This window comes from Notolepis coatsorum (assembly GCF_963971535.1).
Source record: "Notolepis coatsorum genome assembly, chromosome: 1".
NCBI classification, from domain to species: domain Eukaryota; kingdom Metazoa; phylum Chordata; class Actinopteri; order Aulopiformes; family Paralepididae; genus Notolepis; species Notolepis coatsorum.
Genome location: NC_140165.1, coordinates 186203660 through 186231604, shown reverse-complemented (window position 1 = coordinate 186231604; position 27945 = coordinate 186203660). Strand labels below are relative to the sequence as shown.

The 27945-nt window shown below is 42.9% G+C and overlaps 1 protein-coding gene across 2 annotated transcripts in view; it reads left to right on the top strand.

Annotated features, from left to right (window-relative positions):
- Positions 1-27945, top strand: part of clpb (ClpB family mitochondrial disaggregase) — a 114290-nt gene that overhangs the window by 66135 nt on the left and 20210 nt on the right. Inside the window, exons 8-14 of one of the 2 annotated variants that reach the window (XM_084335744.1) lie at positions 161-238; positions 501-556; positions 7075-7119; positions 17413-17574; positions 20303-20459; positions 25381-25451; positions 26615-26734. In XM_084335744.1, the coding sequence (XP_084191870.1) occupies positions 161-238; positions 501-556; positions 7075-7119; positions 17413-17574; positions 20303-20459; positions 25381-25451; positions 26615-26734 (689 nt within the window). The remainder of the gene's footprint in view (positions 1-160; positions 239-500; positions 557-7074; positions 7120-17412; positions 17575-20302; positions 20460-25380; positions 25452-26614; positions 26735-27945) is intronic. The other variant, XM_084335745.1, reaches the window with a different exon arrangement.

Sequence of the window (27945 nt, the reverse complement as noted above, 5' to 3'; positions counted from 1 at the left end):
AAAACAATGTGGAGAGCTGGATTCGAACACGCGAATCCTAGCGTCTCCACACTGGTGGCGAGTGCCTTGCCCACTACACCACCTAGCCGCCCTAATCTTTTTTTTATTATAATTTTTTCTGTCTGTCTCTCTCTCTCTCTCTCTCTCTCTCTCTCTGTAGCGCTCAGGAGGAAGGAGAATGGCTGGTATGATGAAGAACATCCCCTGGTCTTCCTCTTCCTGGGGTCATCTGGGATCGGTAACATCACCTCCTCTCATCCCTCAAAACGTCTCTCTATCCCTCCAAACTTCTCTCTCTCTGTTTATTCTGTGGTGAATGTGTCTGGCTGCCAGGGAACAACATGGTCTCTGTGTTGTAGTTACATATTTCATCATCTTAAAAATATGTCTAGACTGGTTAAAAAGACTAACAAGATAACGTAGAATGCTCTACTTTCCTGATTTCTGATTGGAGGACTGCTCCCATACTGTGCTGTCATTAGTTAAATATCTGTCCACAGGTAAAACCGAGTTGGCCAAGCAGGTGGCTCGCTACATGCACAAGGATATCAAGAAGGTAAGGCTTGGTGATGTCATAGTAATTATTCATCAAAACTACCATATTGTCCAGAATATAAACTAAGAATAAGAAAGCTTTTATTTAAAAATGTTATGAACCGAAAATGAAGATGCAAACAAGAAGGAAGGAGGAGAAAACAAATATGAAGGAAAGAGAAATGGAGAACTCACAGGAAGAGGAGAGTTCGATGGAGCAAAACCCCCGAGGCGAGACCGAGAAGGAGAAGGGGGAGGAAGGGGGAGTCTCGGCTGAGACAGACAAGGAAATGCCAGGATGGGCCGTGCTCATGCAGGCCGGGATATTGGCGACCATGAAATTGAACTCGGACACGATGCAGGCGAACATGAAACTGAACTCGGACACGATATGAAATGATATTGGGAGGTTACGGGAGGAATTGAGGAAGGAACAGGAGGACTTCAGAGGTGAAATTAATACAGAAATCAAAAGGGTGGATGAGAAGATGGCGGAACAGGACAGTAACGTGACAGAGGTACAGACTAGAACGGCGCAGATGGAGGAATGGAGCACAGAGATACACGAGGTGTTAACGTGTGCGATTCAAAAGCAAGAACAGATGGAGACAAAGATATCGGACATGGAGGGGAGGTCACGGAGAAATAACATCAGAATATGGGGATTGAAAGAAGGAGTCGAAGGGGAATCGGTGATCCAATATGTGGAAGAGCTTATCAAGGAACAACTGAAGGAGACGGGACTGGAAAAAATGGAGATACAGAGGGCCCACAGGGCGTTGGCTCCGAGACCGAAACCGGACAGACCTCCGAGGGCGGTGATTATTAACTTTCTGAGGTTTGAGATTAAGGAGTTGATACTCAGAACCGCGTGGACCAAAAAGATAGAAATCGAGGGGAAAAGACTGTCGTTTGATCAAGATTACTAGACAGCGGTGGCAATAACATGCAGGTCCTACGCGGGACTGAAGAGAATTCTGAAAGAAAACGGAATGAAATTCCAGTCACCCATGACCTCGCTAAGGATTCACTGGAAGGAAGGGACGGTGACATACGCGACGGCGCGGGAGGCTGCGGAGGAGATGAGGCGACGGGGGATGCAGATGGCGGAGGACGGAGAGGGAAGGAGACAGGAGGGCCAGACGCAGAGCCTGCAGCAGAGATTGGAGGGGGCACGCAGATGGACCAGAGTGGGAGATCGAGGCCCGGGAGAGGAGGGAGGAGAGAGGAGAAGGCCGAGGTGAGACGTGACAGACCGAAAGCGGAGACGGACGAGGAGGCCAGAGACGGAGAAGGAGGGGAGAGGAGGCGGGAGGAAACGAACGGATGAGTACACGCACAAGAGATTGAAAAACTATCCAAATAGAGACAAAATATAGAAACTGAAATAACATATACATAAACACACATTCCCAGGTAGAGGCAGGATATAGGAACGAACATAACGTATACATGGACACATAATACACAGGCCGACGGAGGGAATAAATGGAAATATAATTAGGTATGATAGACGGAACACAGAACATATTGAAACAAGTACATAGACACACGCTGAGAGTAACACAGTTGGAAGGGATTAAGGGGATAAATGGACATCACATAGAAAATAGAGAGGAGGAAAATAAAATGAAAAGGGGTACACAGAAGACACCACACACGGGTTTGGGAGGAAAGAGGGACATTGGAACATACAAGCCGCATTGAGGGGGACCTAGGAAATGGGAGTCTCTCAGAATGAAGGACAGAGCGCTTTTGACCAGGAGCACGACAGCAGTAAAAACAGTAAGAATGCTGGACAAATATGACGAGCGGTTGGGGGCAAAGGTTTCAAACCCCGAAGCCGTCAGGAGGAGGCCTCTCACTAGGAGAGCAATTACTCCTCACCCACCAGCAGGGGACAGGGGGGGACACAGGGACCCCCCGAACGCCTTGGGAGCACTTTATGTAAAGTTTATGTTTTTTATTTATGTTAATCATTATATGTATTCGGTGAAGAGAGCGGAGGCTACAACTGGAGGGGGGAATGAATGTGACATGGGGGGGACTGACAGACGAAAGAAGAAGAAAGATGACAATGGTTAAAGGTATAAAAATGATGTCGTTAAACGTTAATGGAATGAATAATGCGATAAAGAGGGGCAAAGTGATGTTGAAATGTAAAAAAAGTGAGATGCAAGTGATTTTTCTGCAGGAGACACATTTGGTAGCACAGGAGCATGAGAAACTGAAGAGATTTGGATATGAAAATGCATACTATAGTTCCTTTAAACGGAACCTGAGGAGAGGAGTAATCACGTTAATCAAAAACACAGTCAAATTTGAATTGATCAAGGAAGTAAGAGACAAGGAGGGAAGGTTTGTTCTGGTGAAGGGGAAAATGGAGGGCCAAATGGTTACGTTAGTGAATGTTTATGCACCCCCAGAGAGTGAGAGGGATTTATATGAGACCATTTTTGATATGATAGTGATGGAACTAGAAGGGATATTGATATGCGCGGGAGATTTTAATGTAGTACTGAATCACGACCTAGACACCACGAGTACTAGAAAAGGACGGGCACCAATCAGTAGATATATGAATATTCAGATGACGGAAATGGGAATTACAGATGTTTGGAGGGGGATGCACGCCATGGACAGGGAATACACACATTACTCACACCCGCACGTGACATATGCGAGAATAGACTACTTTTTGATGACGACGGGGGACAGTTACAGGGTACGGGAGAGCAGAATAGGAGTAGCGGACATATCGGATCACAGTGCCATATATCTGACAGTAGATCTAGAAGGGAGACGGAGGAACACGATCTGGAGACTAAATGTAGGAATATTAAATAACAAGGGGGTGGTGAGTCAGATCAAGGAGGAGATAGCCAGATATAAGGAAGAAAATGACAACGGGGCGGTAGATCCGAACATTCTATGGGACACACTGAAGGTGGTGATAAGGGGGAAATTGATGGAGAAGACAGCAATGCTGAAGAAGGCCAGAACGGAGACATATCACAATCTGATAGGGAAGCTGAAGAAGCTAGAGGGGAGACACCAGATATCAAAAGAACAGGAAACGCTCGGAGAAATCAAAGAAGTAAAGGCCAGGATAAATAGGGAATTATTGACGGAAATAGAAAAGAAAGCGAGGTTCATGAAACAAACGTACTATGAAGGGGGACCAAAAGCGACCAGACTGTTGGCTAGGAGAATTAGGACGCAACAGAAGTTGAACACGATACACACAATAAGGGATACAAAGACTAATGAAATATTGAGAGACCCAGCTGAAATAGAGAGGACATTTAGAGAATACTATGAGAAACTATACACACAGCCAAAAGCAGCGGGAGAAGAGGAAATAGAAGCATATCTGGAGAAGCTAGAGTTACCATCGATAGGGAAAGAACAGAATGAAGAATTAAATAAAATAATTACGGAACGAGAACTGGAAGAGGCAATTAGTAGAGCTAAAAACAACAAGTCTCCGGGGAGCGATGGATTCCCATCGGAATTCTACAAGACATTTAGAACTGAATTAGCACCCATGTTAGGGGCGGCGTTCAGACACACGATGGAAGAGGGAAAAATGCCCCCCTCGTGGAAGGAAGCCATAATCACCACGATACCGAAGGAAGGGAAGGATAGGGAATTATGTAGTAGTTTCAGACCTGTGTCCATACTCAACGTGGATTACAAGATGTATACATCGATAATATCAAAGAGATTTGAGACGTTTATGCCAGACATTATAGATTAAGATCAAACTGGATTTATTAAAGGGAGACAGACACAGGACAACGTGAGAAAGACATTACACATAGTAGAGGAGATACAAAAACAAGGGGGTAGCGCGGTACTGATTAGCCTAGATGCAGAAAAAGCATTCGACAGTGTGAGCTGGACATTTTTATATAAAACATTGATGAGGTTCGGACTGAACGGGAGGGCGATGAAGATGATCAAGGCGCTATATCAAGAACCGACAGCGAGGGTTAAGGTGAATGGCAGCTTGACGGATAGAATCAGATAGAGAGGGCTACCAGACAGGGATGTTGTCTCTCACCGACGCTCTTCGCCGTTTTCATAGAACCTCTGGCACAACTGATCAGACAGACCGAGGACATTAAGGGAGTAAGGATAAAGGGAACCGAATATAAACTAGGCCTATTTGCGGACGACGTGATGGTATACATGAGGCAACCAGGCAAGAGCTTCCCGGCACTGATGGATCTACTGAAGGAATATGGCCACTACTCAGGATACAAACTAAACGTGACAAAGACACAGACCTTAGCATGGAACTATACCCCAACGACGGAAATTAGAGAACAGTACGGGATAAGATGGGACATGGACAAGATTAAATACTTAGGGGTGAACATCACGAGAGGGGTGGAGAAACTGTTTGAGGCAAACTATACACAGATAAATCAGAACATCAAGAGAGACTTAGAGAGATGGACAGTAATGCCCTTGGACTTCAATTCAAGAATAGAGGTCATTAAAATGAACATACTATCAAGGTTACTGTACCTATTCCAGTCACTACCGATACAAATACCACAGAATCAATTCAGGGAGTGGGACAGACTGATATCGAGGTTCATATGGGCGGGGAGAAGACCACGGGTCAGATATAAAACACTACAACTACCAAAGGAAGAGGGAGGGATGGCAGTACCCAGCCTACAAGATTATTACTATGCAGCACAACTGAGAGCAGTGACGTGCTGGTGTAACGACATATATGAGGCAAGATGGAAAGACATTGAAAAAGAAGGGGAGGGATACAAGGTACAAGCTCTGGTGGGAGATAGGGAACTATTTAAAGAAAAAGAGGGACTATTAGATCCAATCACCAAATGCACCTTGACCATATGGAACAGAGTAGTAAAAACACACAAATTGGAGAAGCAGTCAGGGGTCCTGAGATGGGTAGCACATGACGAGAGATTCAAACCAGGGAGGTTAGACCATGGATTCAGAAGGTGGGAGAGGGGGGGGGGGGGGCAACAGCGATATGCAAAATGATAGAGAAGGGGGAAATGCAGACACTACAAAAATTAAAGGAGAAATTTGGACTAGAAAACAGGGACCACTTCAGATATCTACAGGTTAGAGACTACTACAACAAAGAAATAAGGGGGGCCAAAGACGAAGAACAGAATGGAATAATAAAGATGATAGTATGGGCATACGAAGGGGGGCAAGGAAGAGTAATATCAGCAATATACCGGGCTATAATGAACAGCAAGGGACACATGACCGATTACATAAGGGAGAAATGGGAGAGAGAGCTAGAGATAGAAATAACAGGGAAGGAATGGGGGAACATATGCGAGGTGCAACATTCAACAACAGGATCGAGGATATGGAAAGAGTTTGGATGGAAAAACATAATCAAATTCTTTATAACCCCAGAACTGAAGGGAAAATATGCACCAACACAAAGAGCTTGCTGGAGGATGTGTGGGAAGGAGGGGGCAAATCACACGCACATATTCTGGGGATGTCAGAAGCTGAAGGGGTATTGGGAGGAGATAGGGGAGGCAATGATCAGAATATTAGGATACGGATTACCACAAACAGGACTGGTGCTTTACTTAGGAGACCTGACACACGAGGGAATACAAGGGGGGGACAAATATTTAATAAAGATAATGTTGATAGCGGCCAGAAAAGCAATAACGAGACTGTGGTACAAGGAAGACCCACCGACAATAGCACAATGGGTAGGAATAGTGGAAGATATACAGGATATGGAGAGGATAACACACATGCTGAGGTTACAGGAAGAGAAATTTGGGGAAAGATGGGGAAAGTGGGAGGACTATAAGGGGAACGAAAACGACATCACAGTGGAAGAAACAAATGCAACACAAGAGGGAGAAGGGTAAAGGAGGAAAGAGGTTCAAGGAGGGTCTCTGAACCCATGTCGCACATTTTTGCTTTAGTTAGTATTTTCTATCTCTATCATTTGGGTAGGACAATTGTTTTATGTCTTTTCAATTTATTATTTATGTCTGTGGAACTTTTGCTTAAGTTGGTATTTTTTATTTCTGTTTTTGGATATTAAAATCTTTTCTTTATTGTTTATATATGTTTAACGGTGTTGTACATTATGTCTATGTATTATGTACCTGGAAGACCGACTGAGGTGATAATAATATTCAAAGATGATGTTGTTTGTATGCTTGTAATCCAAAAATGCAAATAAAAATTGAGTTAAAAAAAAATAAAAAATTATGAACCAACACACATTGACTTACATCCCTACCCCCAATACCCTAATGTTCTATATGAATACTGTTATATCTAATGTTATGTATTAATACTGTCATATAATGTTATATATTAATACTGTTATATACAATGTTATGTATTAATAGTTATATATAATGTTATATATGAATACCTTTATATCCAATGTTATATATTAATACTGTTATATCTAATGTTATGTATTAATACTGTTATATTTAATGTTATATATTAATACTGTTGTATATAATGTTATATATTAATACTGTGTTCCAGGGTTTTATTCGGATGGACATGTCTGAGTTCCAGGAGAAACACGAGGTGGGCTCATATATAGGGTTGGATTTGAACGATTTCGGTTGTTAATGATTCTCGATTCCGGTTCTTAACGGGGCAGGGTTCAAAGAAGTCATGTTCATATTCACAATTGATTTCATACAGTTGAACCTATAAATTATTTTATACAGTTTAATTTGGTTTCTGTTATTAATGATTCAATAATAAATCCATCCTTTTTTATTTTTACTGTAAGTTACTATAACTGCAACACACATAACATTACTGTTAGTGTAGGTCAGGGTGGCTTAGCTCTATTCTCTATTTAGTTTTCTTACCTAAATATCGGTGTTTCAACATCTATAGGTGTCAAACTCATGGCCCGCGGGCCAAATGTGGCCCGCCACGTCATTTGATGTGGCCCCCAAGAGCTCTGGTAAAATTTTTTTTTTTTTTTTTTAACATTAATCTTGGGTTAAAAAATAGCTGCGTTAAAAGAATTGTGGGTTAATGCGTTAATAAAGCTTTAACTTTGACAGCCTTAGTTATTACACATACATGTATGTTGAACATCTGAGGTATTGATGAAGTAACAAAGGAAAAAAGCCAAAAGCACTTACTCAGACATTATTTGACAATTTTACAGCCCAAAATACAAAAAAGATCCAGGCGGAATAGGTAACAAAGGGTTGAAGAAATATTGTCTGAACTGTCAGATGCAAACTGGCTGTGTGACATAACCGAGCATCTCGCTCAATTGAATAAGAAGCTGCAGGACGCAAACAAGTCCCACCCATAACTTTACCAATATAGTTGTGAACTGAGACAACCCTTATTTTGTTATTTTTGAGTACAGTTACAGTTGTGTGTTCATGCAGACGCATAATAGCAATTTCATTACGAATTGAAAACGGGGGACCCTGATGTAAACAAGTCGAAAGTCTTTCTCTGGTCTGCATCCCCTTAACAATTGTGTGTATTGAGCTGTACTGTACCCATTCTGCAATCTGTTAATTAAAGTTAATTAAACTATCTTCCATTAGTTGGATGTATGGCCTCTGCAAGGTTGTGTGCAGCCATTTGTTTTTGTAACATCTGCTACATCTGTCCCACGTGTTCTTTGCAGCTCACAGTTGTTAGTTCTGCCCCTCTTGACTGTGACAAAAAGGTTTTGAACAAACTTAATGTCATAGCTTGTATTTGATGATATTCTTCTTTGTTATTTAGTTGAATGGTTTGATCATTGATTGATGGAGTAATATGGGGTTCTGATAAACTAAAATTATTTGTTAAAATAACATAAACTAACATATATTTTTACATCTATGCAAAATGTATAACTTGAATAAGTAATAAATACAGAAACAACATGTTTAACAATATGTAAATGAGTAGCTACATTTATTTTACATTACATTAACATTTATATGGTCTTTGGCCCTTTGAGGGCAACCATAATGCTGATGTGGCCCTCTGTGAAAATGAGTTTGACACCCCTGATCTATGGGATGCAGCTTTTTCACCACATAAGCTGTGGCACTCAACTTTCTCCACTGACATCTTTCTCTTTGCCTCTAAGGTGAATGGAGTGTCACGTTGTTGGGTCGCTGGCTTAGCAGTAGGCTGGCTAAGATAAGATAAGATATTCCTTTATTGATCCCCTTGGGGAAATTCAGGCATCATAGCAGCATGGGGGGAGGGGGGGGGGGGGGGTACAGGTAGTAAAACAACACAGTATACAGGTAGTAAAAAACAACACAGGCAGTGTAAACAATTTGATCAATATGGTCAATATAATTTACTATCTGACTAGCTGAGGAATATTCACATTATTCACAGTGTCACATAAGGTGCAGTATGCATGAGGTAGTGTTATAATTTACTATCTACTGAGTATACATTATTCACAGTATCACGGTATCCACTGAAATATACATTATTCACAGTATCACAGTATCCACATAGGGTGCAGTAAGCCTAAGGTAGTGTAGGTTGTCCTCCTTGGGTTCCTATAAGTCCCAGGTCAATGTCTGGTAGCAGTCGCTGTCGCTGCCCCCTGTTGTGGAGCCTGGAGGCTGCTAGTCGCTGCCCACTGTTGTGGAGCCTGATGGCCGCTGGTATGAAGGACTGTCCGAGGCGGTTAGTTGAGTGTCGGGGGGGAATGAGTCTGTGGCTGAACGAGCTTCTCATCTTGACTAGCTCGTCGTAGAGGGGGTGGTAGGGGTTCTCCATGATGGCAGCCAGCTTCCTTATCATCCCCCTCTCTACCATCACCTCAAGTCTAGGTAGCTCGACTCCCACCACGGAGCTAGCCTTCCTCACCAGCTTGTTGAGCTTGTTGGTGTCCCTTGAGTTGATGTAGCCTCCCCAGCATGCCACAGCATAGAAGAGGATGCTGGCCACAACAGACTGGTAAAAAGACTGCAGCAGTTTGTTGCACACATTGAAGGACCTGAGTCTCCTCAGGAAGAACAGCCTGCTCTGTCCCTTCCTGTAGAGGGCCTCTGTGTTGTCCGACCAGTCCAGTTTATTGTTCCCAAGGAACTTGTATGAGTCCACCATCTCCACATCCACCCCTCGGATGGAGATGGGAATCGGGGGGGGCCTCTTCTTGCCCCTCCGGAAGTCCACCACCAGCTCCTTGGTCTTACTGGTGTTGAGTTGGAGGTGGTTGCTGTCGTTCCACCCCACGAAGCTCTCCACCAGGGCTCTGTACTCCTCCTCATCATCGTCGGTGATGTAGCTTACGATGGAGGAGTCGTCTGAGAACTTCTGCAGGTGGCACCCGCTTGAGTTGCGGCAGAAGTCTGAGGTGTAGAGGGTGAAGAGGAAGGGTGACAGCACAGTTCCTTGGGGGGCGCCGGTGTTGCTCACCAGTACGTCAGACTGACTGTCCTTTAGTCTGACGTACTGTGGCCTCTCAGTGAGATAGTCCTTGATCCAGGCCACCAAGCCGTGCTCCAGCTGCATCGCAGAGAGCTTCTCCGCTAGCAGTGACGGCTGGATGGTGTTGAAGGCGCTGGAGAAATCAAAGAACATAATCCTCACTGAGCTGCATGGCTTCTCCAGGTGCGTGTACGCTCTGTGGAGCATGTAGATGATGGCATCCTCCACCCCGATGTTTGCCTGGTATGCAAACTGCAGGGGGTCGAGGGAGTCACGCACCAGGGGCTTGAGGTGTTGCAGGACCAGTCTCTCAAACGTCTTCATGACGTGTGACGTCAGAGCGACTGGCCTGTAGTCGTTGAGGGTGCTGGGACGTCCCTTCTTGGGCTCCGGGACAATGCAGGAGGTCTTCCAGAGCTGGGGCACCCTCTCCAGCCTCAGGGAGAGGTTGAAAAGATGCTGGAGCGGTGCTGCCAGCTGCTCCGCACATACCTTGAGCACCCTGGGATTGGTGTTGTCCGGTCCTCTGGCCTTGTTTACATTAATTCTGGAGAGCTGCCTACTGACCTGACTGACCTGGTTGTGATCGTCAGGGTTGGGGGTGGTGGGCAGTCTGCTGGTGTTGGCGGTGGGGTGCCGTTGCTGATGGGTGTGGGTGGGTGGGGGGGCTGCTTTGTAGGTGTGATCTGGTGCTGGTGTCGATGGGTGGGCTACTAGCGTTACTAGCAATCTGCGGATGTTCATCCACAAAATAATACATTACAGTATTTATAACGTGTTTACGAAGGTGTTTAGTCATGTTAGTAGTAGAGCCTCTCTTACACAAAATAAGTTTGGCACAGGTGTTGCACCCTTCAGGCATTTCTCAGAATAAAATAAAGTCAACTTTATAAAATAAAGTAAATTCACAACAATACTTAACAACATGGCCCCCCTAAGAACCACCAGGGTTCTGAAATACTAACCGCTATGAAAACCAGAGACAAAAAATGCTCTGAACTTCATGAAAGTCAGTCAAAGCCTAAGCTCAAACAGAGATCTCCAAGCCCACGTGGTAGAACTCAAAATACAAAGAAACAGACTAAGAAACGATGTAAACACCATGATCACAAATCCGCAAAAAAAAGATTCATCAATGACAAAACTGAGGAAAACAAAAACAAACCGTGTGAACTTTGGAAATTACTCAACAACCAGGCTGCAGCAAAAAACGAAAAACCAGATTTACAAACATAAACATAAAGACAGAAAACACCCTCATCACAGACAAGCTGGATGTGGCCAAATACTTAAACGTTTTCTTCACAAACATAGCCACAACACTGGTTAATAAACTACCTCCCCACTCAGGGCATTTTGGGGTAGAACACATCCTAGCCTACTACAAAAACCTAGAGGTCCGCAAAGACAACTTCAAACTTGAAATGGTAACAACAGTTGAGGTACTCAGAAAACTGAGCGCCCTCCAACCTAACAAGGCCACTGGCCACGACGATATCCCATCGAAATTCCTCAGACTCAGCAGCCGCCATCACACACATAATAAACCTCTCCATAAAACGGACACGTCCCCAAAGACTTCAAAATTGCGAGAGTGACCCCCCTGCACAGAAAAGGCAGTAAATTAGACTACCACCCTGTTTCTATTCTACGAACAGGTCTAAAAGTACCTTGCGGAAAAAAATCGAATCTACAAATTCCAATCTGGCTTCAGAACATCCCACTCCACTGACTCATGCCTTCTCTATTTGAACGACCACATAAAACAAGAGGTGGACGCGGGCAAATACTGCGGCATGGTCATGCTGGACCTAAGTAAGTAAAAAAAACGTAAAAAAAATAAATAAAATGTTTACTTCTTTTTGTTCATTCACGTATACGTTTAAGGAAACCAACAAACAGTTATAATCTTACACATACATGTGAAAAGAAAAGATATGTATTCTTTTTTAATATATTCTTTTTTTCATAAAATTTTATAATTTTTATTTTTTAATTTTTTTCATAGCTACGAGTAATCGATTACTCACGCCCATCCCTAGTACCAAAGCACCTCAAAGGCACTAAAGGCACTAAAAACAAGATTACAAACATCACAAAACAAACTGGTCAGACTACTGCTTGACCTTACTCCTAAAACCCACCCACCATTTTGACAACCTAGGATGGCTTAGAGTAGACGACAGAGTACAGCAACTTGCAATGGGCCTGGTCTACAAGATACACTACACCACTAAGTTACCCATGTACATTTCGAGGTACTTCCCAAAGGTCAGTGAATACCACAACCACAACACCAGAGGGAGTTCCACAAATCATGTGCAACCCAGATTCGGCTCAAACAAGGGACTAAACACGTTTCGCAATTATGCCACATCAATGTGGAATGCCCCTACCCACAGCCGTAAAAAAAATTTGAATCCCTACCCACCTTCAAAACCACTCTCAAAGAGCACCTACGGGAGGCTGCAATTAGAAACTGGCCCCCGTAAATGTCCGAACCCCCCCTCCCACCCACCCACCCCCTCCTAATGTACAGTTTCCTCCTATTTTCTGTTAGGATCTCTGTTTAACAGTACTGTATATTTGCATATCTTGTATGTCACAAATGTAACTACTGTATATCTGTATGTCATGTATGTCATAAATGTCATGATATATATCTGTCTGTTGTGTATGTCATAAATGTCATTATGAATTGAAAATCGGGGACCCTGATGTAAACAAGACGAACGTCTTTCTCTGGTCTGCATCCCCTTAACAATTGTGTGTATTGAGCTGTACTGTATTAATAAATAATAATAATAATAATAGATCAAATTTATATAGCGCCTTTCATAGAACCCAAGGTCGCTTCACAATCAGGACAAAAAAATAGGGCTAGGGAAATAGGGGGGAAAAAGGGGATGAGGGCAGGTAAGGGATAATGGACCTAATCTAATCTAAACTAACTGATGGGGAAAAGCCTTGGTGAAGAGGTGTGTTTTAAGAGCAGTTTTGAAGGTGTCCAGGGTTGGGGCGTTGCGGATTTGGGGGGGGGAGAGAGTTCCAGAGGTAGGGGACGCCACACTGAAGGCTCTGTCCCCGAAAGTCCGTAACCTGGTGCGAGGGATGGAGAGGAGACCTAGATCAGAGGATCGTAGGTTCCGGGATGGAGTGTGCTGGTGGAGGAGATCAGACAGGTATCGGGGGCGAGGGCATGGAGGGACTTGTAGGTGAGGAGCAGGAGTTTGAAGGTGATGCAGAACTTGAATGGGAGCCAGTGGAGGTGGATGAGGGTGGGGGTGATGTGCTGCCAGGGCTTGGTGTGAGTGAGAACCCTGGCAGCCGAGTTCTGAACATACTGGAGCCTGTCCAGGGCTTTGCTGGGTACCCCGAACAGGACTCCGTTACAGTAGTCCAACCGGGAGGTGATGAATGAGTGGATCAGGGTCTCAGCCACAGAATCTGAGAGTGGGGGTCGGAGACGGGAGATGTTTTTGAGGTGGTAGAAGGCAGACTTGGTGACGGATTTGATGTGGGAGTGAAATGAAAGTGTGGAGTCAAGGGTGACGCCCAGGTTACGGACTTCGAGAGACTACGTGGAGGAGGAGATCCCCAACCTTCCCGAGCAGTGCCTTGGGGGCCACAACCATGAGCTCTGTCTTTTTGCTGTTCAGTTTCAGTAATTTGGTTGACATCCAGGTTTTTATGGCATGGAGGCAGTTGACTACGGACTGTGGGGGGAGCTGGGAGGATGGTGAGGACCGTGCTGATATAGAGCTGAGTATAATCAGCATAGCAGTGAAAGTTGAGTCCGTAGTGACGTATAATCTGACCGCATGTAAATGGTGAATAGTAGGGGACCCAGCATGGAGCCTTGGGGGACACCGTGGTTGACTGGGGCCGGGGGGGAGGATGAGCCGCTGACGCTGACAAACTGAGATCTATTTGTGAGATATGAATGAAACCAAGACAGCTGTACCGGTGATGCCAAGGTTGTCGGAGAGGCATTTGAGGAGGACTATTGTACCCATTCTGCAATCTGTTAATAAAGTTTTCAATCAATCAATCAATCAAGTCTTTTGAGCGAGGCTTTTTGCTGTAACCATTCAACTCTCTTAGGCAGAAACTACGGTAGTCGTCACGGAAACTGAAACCAGCGCGGTTAATAGGAACCGATAATCAGAATCGGAATTAACATTCCTAAATTCCTATGAAATAAAAATTTGGGAAACGGTTCCAATTTCAAACTGATGCCCAACCCTACTTCACTATCATTTTATTACCTCATATTAAAAGATTGGCAGTAATATTCACTTCATTGTCATAAAAACTGCTGTATCGTTTTCTTTTGCCACACGGGACGCGTGAATATTAAAGGCAACCAACCTTGTGTTCAGCTTTTCTCTGATTGGCCACGACCCCCCGCCCCCTTTTGCCGCGAGCGCGGCAGAGGTCCCTGCAAGCGACAGAGGTCCCAAATGAAATGAATGAAGCGCGGAGCATAATGTATAATGTTATTTCGCGTTTGTAACGTCATAACATCAGTGGAGGCTGCTGACTGATTAATAATAAGCTCTCTTTTTACCAGATTCACTCGTCACTGTACATCAGTGGAGATGTTATTTCGCGTTTGTAACGTCATAACATCAGTGGAGGCTGCTGACTGATTAATAATAAGCTCTCTTTTTTTTATCCACTTTTTCTCCCATTTTCTATATTTTTCTCTCATCCCAATTTCGTATCATCCAATTCAACCCTCCCCTGTCACGGACGCTGTTTCTTGCCTCCCACAAGCCGGCTGCAATGTGGACTAAGTCATACATAGCACAAGTCCCCTCCGGTACTTGAGGTAACAGCAGTCGCATCTTTTCACCTGCGCAGCTCGATCTCTCAGTGGCGAGGAGTAACGCGTGGGAGGCTCACGCTGCCCCCGACACTTCCTGATTCTACTGCGCAGGCGCACCAACCGACCTGTAGGAGTCGCTGTCCACAACGCCCGATCCCCACCCATCAGTTTCCCACCCCCTAATACGGCCAATGTGTATTAGTACGGACGAACAGCTAAACTGAAAGCAAATGTGGAGCGCTGGGCTCGAACTGACGAGCCCAGCGTCTCCAGCATTTCGTGGCGAGCGCCTTGCCCACTACGCCACGTAGCCGCCCATAATAATAAGCTCTCTTTTTACCAGATTCACTCGTCACTGTACATCAGTGGAGATGTTATTTCTAGTGCTGTCAAACGATTAAAATATTTAACTCGATTAATCGCATGATTGTCCATAGTTAACTCGCGATTAATCGCAAATTAATCGCATTTAAAAAAAAAATTTTTTTTTACCTTAAACAGATCTTTTTCAAGTTCCAAGTTTTAATACTCTTATCAACATGCGAGTCAACAAATGCTTGCTTTGTGCAGCCATTTAACACAAAAGGATGACCCTCATGCATTGCAAATTTGCATCAAATTCAAAACAGTGATGCACAAAATAACTTAAAAGAAAATAATAATTTAAAATAATGAATAAAGTGTGCATGAAATAATAGGGGAAAGAAAACGTTAGGAGCTTGTTACATTCACACACACAAGGGCTGATTAATCACACACCCCCCTCTCTCCCTCACACACACACTCTCCCAGCTCTTTTTCTCTTTTGCCCCTTCCTCATCTCTCTCACCCCCCTCTCTCTCTATATCTCACACACACACACACACACACACACACACACACACACACACACACACACACACACACACACACACACACACACACACAAACAAACATAGTATCAATGAGAGCATCAATAATACACCTGAGTGAAGTCTAGTAAAAAAAAGAATATTTTTTTTTTAGTTAATCTTGAGTTAAAAAAATTAGTGGCATTAATAGAATCGGGAGTTAACGCGATATTAACGCGATATATTTGACAGCCTTAGTTATTTCGCGTTTGTAACGTCATAACATCAGTGGAGGCTGCTGACTGATTAATAATAAGCTCTCTTTTTACCAGATTCACTCGTCACTGTACATCAGTGGAGGCTGCGTAACTGACTGATTAACTAGAAACTGCACATTGAGGGGGTTTGAATCACGCTACATCAGTGGAGGCTGCTGACCAGATTATTATTATATTATATATTAAATTATATTTTTTAAACATCCCCAACGCTGCAACACGCCCCCATTCCTCCCAGGTGTCAGGCGTCAGGCGCCTCATTCGCTTCCATTCATTTTGGGGACCGCGTTCAAATATCATACTTCTGAAGTATAAACAAACTATACTGCTGTGACGATTTTGAATATCTTAACATGTATTTACGCCCATACAATTTTTTAGATGAATGATTGTGGATATAATATAGAAAACACATCATTATGATATTGTCAGATGGCGTTGTCAGATGTGTAGAATTCACCTACTTACAATTATTTTCATATAAAATACAATGGTGAGTGAGAAATGTATCTCCAGTGATAAAACCCAGTGCTCTATGATACACAGCGTGGATGGGCTTTCAGGTGGAGGGAGAGGCATGCATGTACATAATTTCACCATAATCAAATACAGACATAATTGTGGATTATTGTACAATGGTCTTCTTACTGGCAGCAGAAAAGCATGATTTGTTTCTATACATATTTTTACTTTCAACTTTTTAGAAAGGTGTTCCACATGGCCCATGGGTGTAAAAAGAGAGCTTATTATTAATCAGTCAGCAGCCTCCACTGATGTTATGACGTTACAAACGCGAAATAACATTATACATTATGCTCCGTGAAATAACATTATACATTATGCTCCGCGCTTCATTCATTTAATTTGGGACCTCTGCCGCGCTCGCGGCAAAAGGGGGCGGGCGGTCACGTGGCCGTGTGGCCAATCAGAGAAACGCTGAACGAAAAGCTGAACACAAGTTGGTTGCCTTTAATATTCACGCAGACGGGACACATTAATGTTGGACTGTAAGAAACAGAAGTAGAATGGTGTTTTTTTGTCATATATATATATACATATTTTACTTTAGTTATTTCAGACTAACCTACATTAATATACCAATACAGTATATCTGATTTAACCACTGCTGACTGGACTCTCCCTGTGTGTGTGTGTGTCTCTCTCTCTGTCCCTCTTTCTCTCTGTGTTTGTATGTGTGTGTGTGGGGTCTCTCTGTATCTCTCTCTGTCCCTTTCTCTCGGTGTGTGTATGTGTGTGTGTCTGTCTCTCGCTCTGTCTCTGTCCCTCTGTTTGTCTCTTTCTCTTTGTCTTTCTGTGTCTCTCTCTCGGTCTCTCTATATCTCTGTGTGTGTGTGTCTATCTCTGTCTCTGTGTCTCTGTCTCTCTATCTGTGTGTGTCTCTCTATCTCTGTCTCTCGGTGTCTCTGTCTCTATCTGTGTGTGTGTCTCTGTCTATCTCTGTCTCTCTGTGTCTCTGTCTCTCTATCTCTGTGTGTGTGTGTCTCTGTCTCAGGTGGCTAAGTTCATAGGTTCTCCTCCTGGTTATGTGGGTCATGAGGAGGGAGGTCAGCTGACGGGTCAGTTGAGGGCGTATCCCAACGCGGTGGTTCTGTTTGACGAGGTGGACAAGGCTCATCCAGACGTTCTCACTATCATGTTACAGCTGTTCGATGAGGTAGCAACACACTACACACACACACACACACACACACACACACACACACACACACACACTACACACCCCCAGGTCCATAGAGACTGGATCCGACACCCCTGTCACAGACACAGCCCCATTCGTAAAACGATCCATTCATTCACCTTCTTGATAGATGGTGAAATCCAAGAAGTGCTGGGGGAAGTGGTGTCAGAGCAGAACGTGTGGCTGCTCAGCATCTGTCTTCTTCTCATTTATAGTCTGTTGCGTATAAATCTCCAGCTAATCATCCAGGCAATCATTTCCTTGGGAGTTCTGATCGCAATTGCACGTCCATTGGAGCTCCACGAAGGTAACTCCAGTGAAGTGCATGAGTAGTAGTATTATTTTGGTTTCCTTTTTTCTTTTAAGGTCTATCCAGCTGCAAGATAGCCTAGCTTAGCACAAATTAATGTAAGCGGATACGGACCGGCTAGCCTAGCTTAGAATTCCGGGAGAAGTGTTTTTGGCCAAGTGGTCCTTATCCGCTTTCATTCATTTGTGCTAAGCTAGACTAGCTTGCAGACGGATAGCTTTCTACTGAACGCACAGATGAAATTTGTATCTATCTTCTACTCTGGAGACATTAGCACATTTCCCATAATGTCGCCATGCCCCTTTAATATTAAAAATTATGCACCAGGTTAGTGGGTTCCTTGTACAATTTACAGCATTAGATCTCTGAGAATCCCTTTCATATCCAAGCAGAATTGGTATTGTAACTGACATATCCATAACCAAATTGATATTAGAGTTGGGTACCAAACTCGGTACCTTGAGAGCTGATGTATGCCCATGTTGCGGTAAAAACCTTAACTAATGTTAGCTGCTAACGCTAACTAAGCTCATTTTAAGTAGCCAAACGTTACACTCTAAAAACTAACTGGATAGTTGATGATAATAAACATTTAACTTCATTAGCTGAAATATTCTAAAATCATTAAGTCTGCTATAAGCCATTCTCTGTGTGTGTCTCTCTCCCTCCCTCTCCCTCTCCACCTCCCTCCCTCCCTTGGTTAAGACCAGATGAGGTCAGAGGAGTTTGATGGTATTTCCTGAGGATGGCCAGATAATGTTGTTATTTAAACTTAATTTTTTTTTAATAAATGTATACATGATCATGCAACATTAAAAATTGTTGTAGGAATGGTTTGGGAGAGGGGAGGTAGGGAGGGGTTTTAGTTTGTGTGGTGTGCTAACAATGTTGAAATTGAGAAGTTTCGACTTTAGTTTAGTTTTACAACTAAAAATAAAATAAAAATTATTACAGAGTAAAGTACCAAAAAACTGTATCATTGTGTACCGGTATCGATTCACAGGTACCGGTTCAAATGTGAACGGTACCCAACCCTAATAGGGAGGTGTAGTCTGACGTCACTGGTTGTTCCACCCGTATAGGGATTTATCATTGGGAAAATGGATTATCGGCTATTGTAACAATTCTGCCGCATGGAATTTGAAAAACTTTCCACTTTTACACAAAATGAGTTCCCTTCTATCACTAACATTGTTTAAGCATTTTTTATTGAAATCAAATTCGACGATTTTTTTTAATGATTAATTGCGAATATTTTCATGTTGAGCTATAGATTGTGGATGAATAAGCACAGAAAGGTACACCATGCCAATGTTAATGCTTTATTTGTTTTAAACAAGACAATTTAGAAATGGGCAATGGGGAAATGCATTGGTTGGACAGAGGGTGGAACACGAAAAACGGCAATGGCGTAACCACTACACCTCCCTATTGATATTGATTTATGTTTCATCACCTCATTTACCCTGATTGTGACTAACCAAGTCAAAGTAAGCTTTCTGTTAAGCCACCCTGACATGTTGTCATATTAATCATGTGGACTTTCCAACATCCACGTCTACAGCTGAACACGTCATCAGGCCTCCATAAATGCGTAGACTATATCAATATTATTTAAATAGTAAATTAATGAATGAATTAATAATCATGTATCTATTATTCATAAGACCATTTCTTAACTCTTATTGTTTGATTTTCCACCACACTAGTTTTATAGGTCAGGCTGCTAGGCTGTCAATCTTTCTTCGGTTCCTGCATTTTTTTTTATAATCCTGCGTTACCATCAAATAAACCCCCTTGGAAACAGTCTCTACCTTCATCCTGCATTCTGGGTCCTACCACACGTCAAGTCTGACAAGTGGGGGCGCTCCAGTAGCACACCACATAGCGCGCTGAGTCGCGAAGCGGTCGCCCCGGGTTCGATTCCCCGACCCGGTGGCCATATGCCGCATGTCTTCTCCTGTTTCACCATCTCTCCTCTGTCGGTCCTGTGTGGCCAAAAGGTCCTGCGTTGACCAAAAAAGCTGAAAATGCTATAAATAGAATCTAAAAAAATAAATAAAAAATGTCTGACATTGGATGAAAAATATATCAATCGTTTGTTCATTCGTTCAGTCTTTGCCATTATTAATTCGTTTTTTTTATTGGTTAATGAAAATGGTAATACATTTCATCATAGCTTTTGTTTACAATGGGTCATTTTTATTTAGTTATCGTCTAATTTTTGTCATGGAAAAAATGGTGGTCAACAAACATTTTTCATCATAGTTTTTGTTGACGAAATTAACACTGACCCAATTCGATTTTATATAATATGGTCCCGACCCGTCTCTGGTCCTGGGTAATAAGAACCGGGTGGACCTATCGCTCTCTCTCTCTTTCTCTCTCTCTCAGGGTCGTCTGACAGATGGTAAAGGTAAAACCATTGAGTGTAAAGATGCCATCTTCATCATGACTTCTAACGTGGCCAGTGATGACATTGCCCAGCATGCACTGCAGCTTCGACAGGAGGCCCAGGAGGTCAGCCGCAGGAAAATGGCAGAAAATCTGGGTGAGACAGACAGACACATATCACACACATCACACAGACACACATATACAACACATACACACACACACAACCAGTGTTGAGACTAAGGGGGCTTTCACACTAGCCATTCGGGGTCGAATCAGAGCACGATCGCACCAAAATAGGGTGTGATCGTCCCTGATGAGAACGCTCCCCCCCCCCCCCCGTCCCCGGGGACGCTGATTCGCTCCAAACCTGGACCGCTGGAATAGGTGGTTTCGGGTGCGCGCCAGTGTCCCCGACGAGGGAGCGGGGCGCGTGGTGTGCAAGCTTACTGTAATGCTTTCATGCTTGCTTGAATTTTGGGCAGATAAAAACATACAGCAACAACTGGACAATACCCACAAAAACAATATTTATGGGCAATTTGGCGAGTTCAGACCTCAACCAAACAAGCATGTTGAGCCTCACGGCTCAGTGGATGAAAACTTCGAGATGAAGCCACGTTACAAGCACAAGACTTCCCTGGCTCGCATTAGGCCTGGCATTTTTTTTTGCCATTGCTATGTCTATACATTGGTTTCTTGTTCGAATGCATTTATTTCTATAGACTAGTGACATGCAATATAATTCACGCGAGCAATGGGCTAACGTTAGCTGCTAAGTTATCCCATAAATAGGCTAAGCTAACTAGCGTTAGCCGCTAACCCAGGAAACGCTCAAAGCGGACTCCACACCAGTTCCATTCATGAAGAAAGGGGGTGGGTTGGGTTATATTGACAAGGCTTGACAACAGAGGTTCAAATATAACTTCATATTTATTGGTTATTCGTTTCTTTATATCAGCATCCAGTTTCCATCACTGTGTGTTAAACTCTTCCTGTGTTGTCATTCGAGTGTGATATCATCGCCTACGGCAGCTTACACGCTCAAAACGCAAACTGTAAACAAAACCCGGAGCGCACCAAGACTGCAGTGTGTACGCAAACTAGAGGGGGGAGCGGGAGGGGGAAAGTTTGCACCCGAGGACGGAGCGGAGCACCCGCTCCTAATGAGAAAGCCCCCTTACTAACGTCATTACTTTTGGCAGTAACTAGTAACACATTACTTTTTTAATTCAGTAACTGTTTCCGTTACTAAATGGTTCGTTACTGCGTTATTTTTATGTAGATTGGTGGCGGGGCTTGAGCGCAGTCCTGACTCTTTTTATCTACTTTTTCTCCCATCCCAATTTTCGTATTATCCAATTCTTCCCTCCCCTGTCTCGAACGTTCCTAGACCATGCCTCCCACTGGTCGGCTGCAATGTGGACCAAGCCTTGCATCACGTGTCCCCTCCGGTACACGAGGAGGCAGCCGTCGCATCTTTTCACCTGCACAGCGCGATCTCTCAGTGGCGAGGAGTAACGCGTGGGAGGCTCACGCTGCCCCCGATACTTCCTAATTCTGCTGTACAGGCGCACCAACCGACCTGTAGGAGTCGCTGTCCACAACGTCCGATCCCCACCCACCGGCTTTCCCACCCCCTAATACTGTCAATTGTATTAGTATGAACGACCAGCCAAGCCGGAAGCAACGCAGAGAACCCAGCATCTCCTGCATTAGTGGGCGCTAAGCTAATAACGTTAAATCGATTGGCATTTTGTCCCTACCCAAGCTAGAGTTAAAAATCAAAAAGCATATAATCGGTATCATGTTCCACCATGAATGCTTGAAATGGGGGGGGGGTAGTCGTTTCTGATGATTGATTACCAATAACGTTATTCGTTATTACAACAACATACGCTGACCGGGTGGATGGCTATGAGAACAAGGCCCGATCAGGCTGAAATTGACGTCAAATCGCTCTTACCTGTGGCCGGTTGGATTCCAAAAAATTATTTCCCAGTTATTTAATCACCATCTGTTAGATCGATATGTCCATTGGCTGATGCTATATTCCTTTACTGCATACTGAATTCTGCGTCGCAAAAAGTATTCCAGGCGATCTGGTAAAGCCATAGCTTCAGGCTAACAGAAAAGCTAACCCGGAGCAAAAAAAAGTGACACCAGGTCTGAAACAAGGATTACTGCATTCTCGAGACAGCGCCACTACCAGGATCTGGCCGGTACTGCACTTTCCGAGTCCCAATATGCCTTTTCCAGCCAAAATACAGCTCTGTGACATTGAGTAGGATATTCAAATGTAATAAAAGCAAAAACGAGCGTCGGCTCCCAAACACATAATATACGTGGTTGGCCCCCAACCAGTTAAAGAGTTAATCGGAGCAATACAAAACAATTCTTAAGTAACTAAATAGTTACTTTTCACAGTAACACATTACTTTTGGGTGTAAGTAACTAGTAATGTAACTGAGTTACTTTTGAAATGAAGTAACTAGTAAAGTAACTGAGTTACTATTTTTCAGTAACTAGCACAACACTGCACACAACACACACCGATACATCACTGACACACATACACACACCACACATGAACTGTTGAACAGCACCATTCAATGTGTCAAGAGAAGTCTGGGGACATGTGCTGTGATTGCTAGAGGTGTTATTATATCCTTGAAGGACAGTGTTATAGATGTTATAGATTCACCCATTCATGGATTCAACGCTGTTACTTCATTACTGTGTTTATAAATGTTTAATTTGTATATAAAATTTCCAGCGACTTCAGGTTCCTGAGAAGCGCTATACAAATCAAATTAATTATTATTAATTGATCAATTAAATCAAGTGAAAAGGACCACTGCCTCCACTGCTGCAGATCCTATGCATGAACCTGATAACTCTAATAGCTTCTACCCAAATATGTTCTCATTTGCACATTTATGACACCTAGAGGAAGAACTCTATTGATTTTGGTGCCTGCATGACATTTCCTCTAGTGCCACCATCAGGCCAAACCTTACATTTTCTAATGAGTATATCTTCTGATCAGTGACATGGAACTGGTATCCAGAGATGTGTCTCCTCACAGAGTATATCTTCTGATCAGTTAATGGAACTGGTATCCAGAGATGTGTCTCCTCACAGAGTATATCTTAGGGACCGAATATTCGACCACCAAAAATGGTTAAAAAAAGCCCTTTCGATCACAGAATGTCAAAGAACAGGGTTACATTCGTAACCTAACGTGTTGTTGTGATGACGTAATCAAAACGCATTTCATTAGACACAGACCAACTCGGACCTTCAATTGAATTGAATTGACGTGAGCCACCAAGCTAACTGACGTTAGCCGTCGCTAGACAGCGGGGTTTTAGCACCGAAAAAATATCACAGAATGTCAAAGAACATGGTTACGTTCGTAATCTAACGTGTTGTTGTGATGACGTAATCAAAACGCATTTCATTAGACACAGACCAGCTCGGAACTTATAATCATATAAATTATTTTGAACTGTTTTGTTCTTATGGACTGACTATGTAATTTGTATTTTATGGTTGGAGAATTGTGATATCTAACTTATGAATATTGAGTGAGCTTTTATTCACTGTTTTGTTCGTTGTGATGTTTTCTTGTGAGTACTTCAATGTTTGTGGTTTTATATTTTTATTTTAACTTTTTTTGTGTGTGTTTGTATTTTTAATGTTTGGACCCCAGGAAGAGTAGTCTCACTTTGGTGTATGTCAAAGAATGTCACTGAATGTCAAAGAACAGGGTTACGTTCGTAACCTAATGTGTTGTTGTGATGACATAATCAAAATGCATTTCATTAGACACAGACCAGCTCGGACCTTCAATTGAATTGAATTGACGCGAACCGCCAAGCTAACTGACGTTAGCCGCCGCTAGGCTAAACAGCGGAGTAACTCCACGACACCAGTTCCATTAGTGAGGAAAGGGGGGGGGGGGGGGTATATTGACAAGGCTTGACAACAGAGGTTCAAAGATAACTTCACATTTATTGGCTATTAGTTTCTTTATATTGCTTCATGGATCGAGCTCCTCCAGCTTCCAAACCTGTGTGTTGATATTCTAGTGTGAGATCATCAACTACGGCAACTAGGAAGCTCAAAACTCAAACCTAATTTTGTCCAGTAAGACTTGAAAAGAGATATTATTTTCTATATATTATCTACTGGCCTAGATCTTTATGCAGTTTTAAAGCACCGTGGCTTTGTTTTGAATGCACTTTGTTCTGAATGCACTTGTAGTTATCCTACAGAGAAAAGAAAATGCACTTGACTTTAATGCACATTTTGTTGTATGCAAAGAGAAAATGTTTAAATTGTACAATCTTTCAGCAGTCAGTCTGGAATTAATGTATGCTTTCAAAAGTGCTGAATAAATGTTCTATGGACCCATAGTGATTATTAATATTATTTAAGTTATGTTTTGCCATAATCATGTCTTTTGCCATAATCAGGTAGCTGAACAAAATCATATTCGGCCGTTCGGCATTCAGTTTTCGGCCAACTGTTTCCTATCTTCGGTATTCGGTTTCGGCCAAGAATTTCCCATTCGATGCATCCCTACAGTCGAACTGGTATCCAGAGATGTGTCTCCAGCTTTGCCATAATGACCTATGAAGTCCGCCATTTGGTATTCTTTGAAAAAACACTTTTTGTGGCATCTGGAGGCTAACATTTAAATGTGTCATTTAGATAATCGATTGGTCAAACCAACCACCAGCCAGATCCAATCACATTTCGGGAAAATTCATGGTAAACAGGAAGTGATTCGTTACTTGTGAACGCACTGTCCGATTTCCACCAAACTTGATGAATATATTTGCTTTACAATAGCAAGGAGGCTTGTGAAGGTCTGAGTCATCTGGCCTCATGGTGGCGCTATTCTCATAAAACTAGAAACTTTATTATTAACAACTCCTCAACGGCTCAGATTAGGGGGCAGCGGGAGTGAGAGGGATGTGCTAATGTCAACAATCTTTCTCCAGAAGTACCGACTTCCCCTTTAACTGAGGTCACACTAGGAAATAAATTAACTGGGTTTGTTCCCCCAGATGACGTCCAGAAGAGTGATGTTACAATCTCCAAACAGTTTAAGGACAATGTGATCCGCCCTATTCTGAAGGTAATACACACACACTTTCTCACGTCTTACACTCACGAAAAGTGTAAGATAATAGTTGTAGTATTGTTTGTATTATTGTGGTATAGTATTGTAATGTTTAATAACCTGTGTTTTAGGAACTATGAGTTTTAACGTTACAAAAGCTTATCTTCTGTGTAAATGTCAAACACTATTAACACTTTCCGTGCCGGGCGTGCCAGCCGTGCCAGTCCTATATACCCCGTTGAGTGCCGACGCTCTATTCAATGACAGAGCGCTCACATTTGTGAACGCATAAACTATATCTTAAATTATGGCTATGTGTCTAATACGACCGTCGCTTATCAATGACTTGTTTGCAGTCAACATTGTCGAACCGGATTGTTTTTTAATCGGTTAATTTCCGTTTTATACCATTTTGAAAAAAGTTTTTTTAAACTTTCAGAAAGAAAAAAAGATTCTGCAGGAATCACGCTTTACTGTAATACACAAAACACGTAATTTTTCGGCCTATTTATGAATTGTTTTCAAATAAACGCTAGATTATCGATAATATATGTGTACTTATGCACGCTATAGAAGCGGGCTGAAAAATCGATTATATTATTTCCTGATCAGCTACACACACTCACAGCCACACACACACATATGGGACACGTTGATATAGGTGAAAACAGCTCTGATTATCCCAATACTGGTAAAATAGATTCCTTACCTCAGATCAGATGTTCTCCAAAAAGATTATTCCAATTCCTGATCGCCATCGAAAGACATTCCACGCTGTTCTGATGGTGGGCGATGACTGGGATCGTCTCCGGTTACTTACCTGACAAGTAAAATGTGGAATCCGGACTCTTTTTTTCCCATGCGTTTCATTCAGTCAAATCCAATGGGGTGCAGTACCATCCGGAGAGACGATAGGGGGCGGTATTTTCCCAATTCGAGCTCAGAGAGAGTGCCAGTGGTAACGTGAGGCTAGATTGATGAAATATGAATGGAAATCGCTAATAAAAAAAATAACGATTAAAAAAAACAGCATATCTCGTTTCTGGCACTCAACGGTTGGCATGAAATAACGAATTATGCCGTGGCTGGCACTCAAAGTGTTAATATAACATACATTTAAATAGTAAAATAAATTCCCCCCTCATGTCTGATATGGTCGTTGTTTGGTTCCACCCCAGGCACATTACCGCAGGGATGAGTTTCTGGGACGGATCAATGAGATCGTCTACTTTCTGCCCTTCTGTCACTCTGAGCTGCTGCAGCTGGTCAGCAAGGAACTCGGCTTCTGGGCTAAGAAGGTGTGTGTGTGTGTGTGCGTGTGCGTGTGCATGTGCATGCGCGCGCTCGAGATGACTACAGAAATAAACTAGAATGGCACTCAGAGGGATTCCTACATCCATGCAAGCAGACAAAGTCCTACTGTCTGGTGAACAACAACTAAGAACATGTCTTATTAAAACATTGGACGCCAACAACGTGATAATTCGTTATTGCCCGCCATGCGTTGAACGCCAACAACGAATAAACACGTTTTTGGGATCAATATTTAATTTTTTCGCCATGGCATTCATAATTCATCCAGCCTCCCTCCGGGACTGCAGTGGGACCCTGTGAAGTGGCGCTGGTGCATCGAGGAAATTCCTCCGGCAGTAATATCTTGTTACGTGGATCCAGACAAACACTCGAGTGCATGGGATCACTTTCGAAACGCAATAATCAATATGATTTCGGCGTTTATTGCGTCATACAAACGGGAAATGGATCTAGCAGATCGATGTCAATAATTGGAATATTTTTCCTCCAGTCTCATCGGCGAATGGTAAGAGGAATATAACGTTATTTTCAGCCCGATTGTTTATTCATTTCACGGCATTTCATCTGATCAACATATCAACCCATACTAAATAAAGCCGTGACTGACGATTATAAATAAAGGAATTATAAATGACCCCCCCTTTTCCTTCACGCATGATGAAGCATAATGTATACCGATCATATACATTTGAATTTTTAATATAGCGTGTATAGGAAAGAAACGCCAATCGATAATCTATCATATGCTTCAGGGCCTATAACTCGCGTTTTTGGAATTACAGCAGAAAACCTTAAAAACATACTTATATTCTCGACGGTATTAACACAACAATGTATGAATGAAAAAATATAACGTTCCCACATCCGGAACGATAGATACCCGATGTTGAATGGGCCATAGTAATGTCGATATAGCTATAATATTTTTAAAGTTATAGCCCTGCAAAGAAGGTAAACATCTCCATAGGGTTACAGCACTGGCAGACTGGGCATAAGGATGGGCATACTGCGTGGCAATCAAAGTGTTAAGACAAAGCCCTACCATTTGGTTAACCTCTTAAGCCGATCGGCCCGGTACCGTAGTATATTTTCAGCACTACATTTGTTTACCAATGATTTTAACCCCTTAAGCCCGAGCGGTCTGGTACGGGGCCGACAATAATTTCACGCCATAAATAGATCAATACAGTCTGTA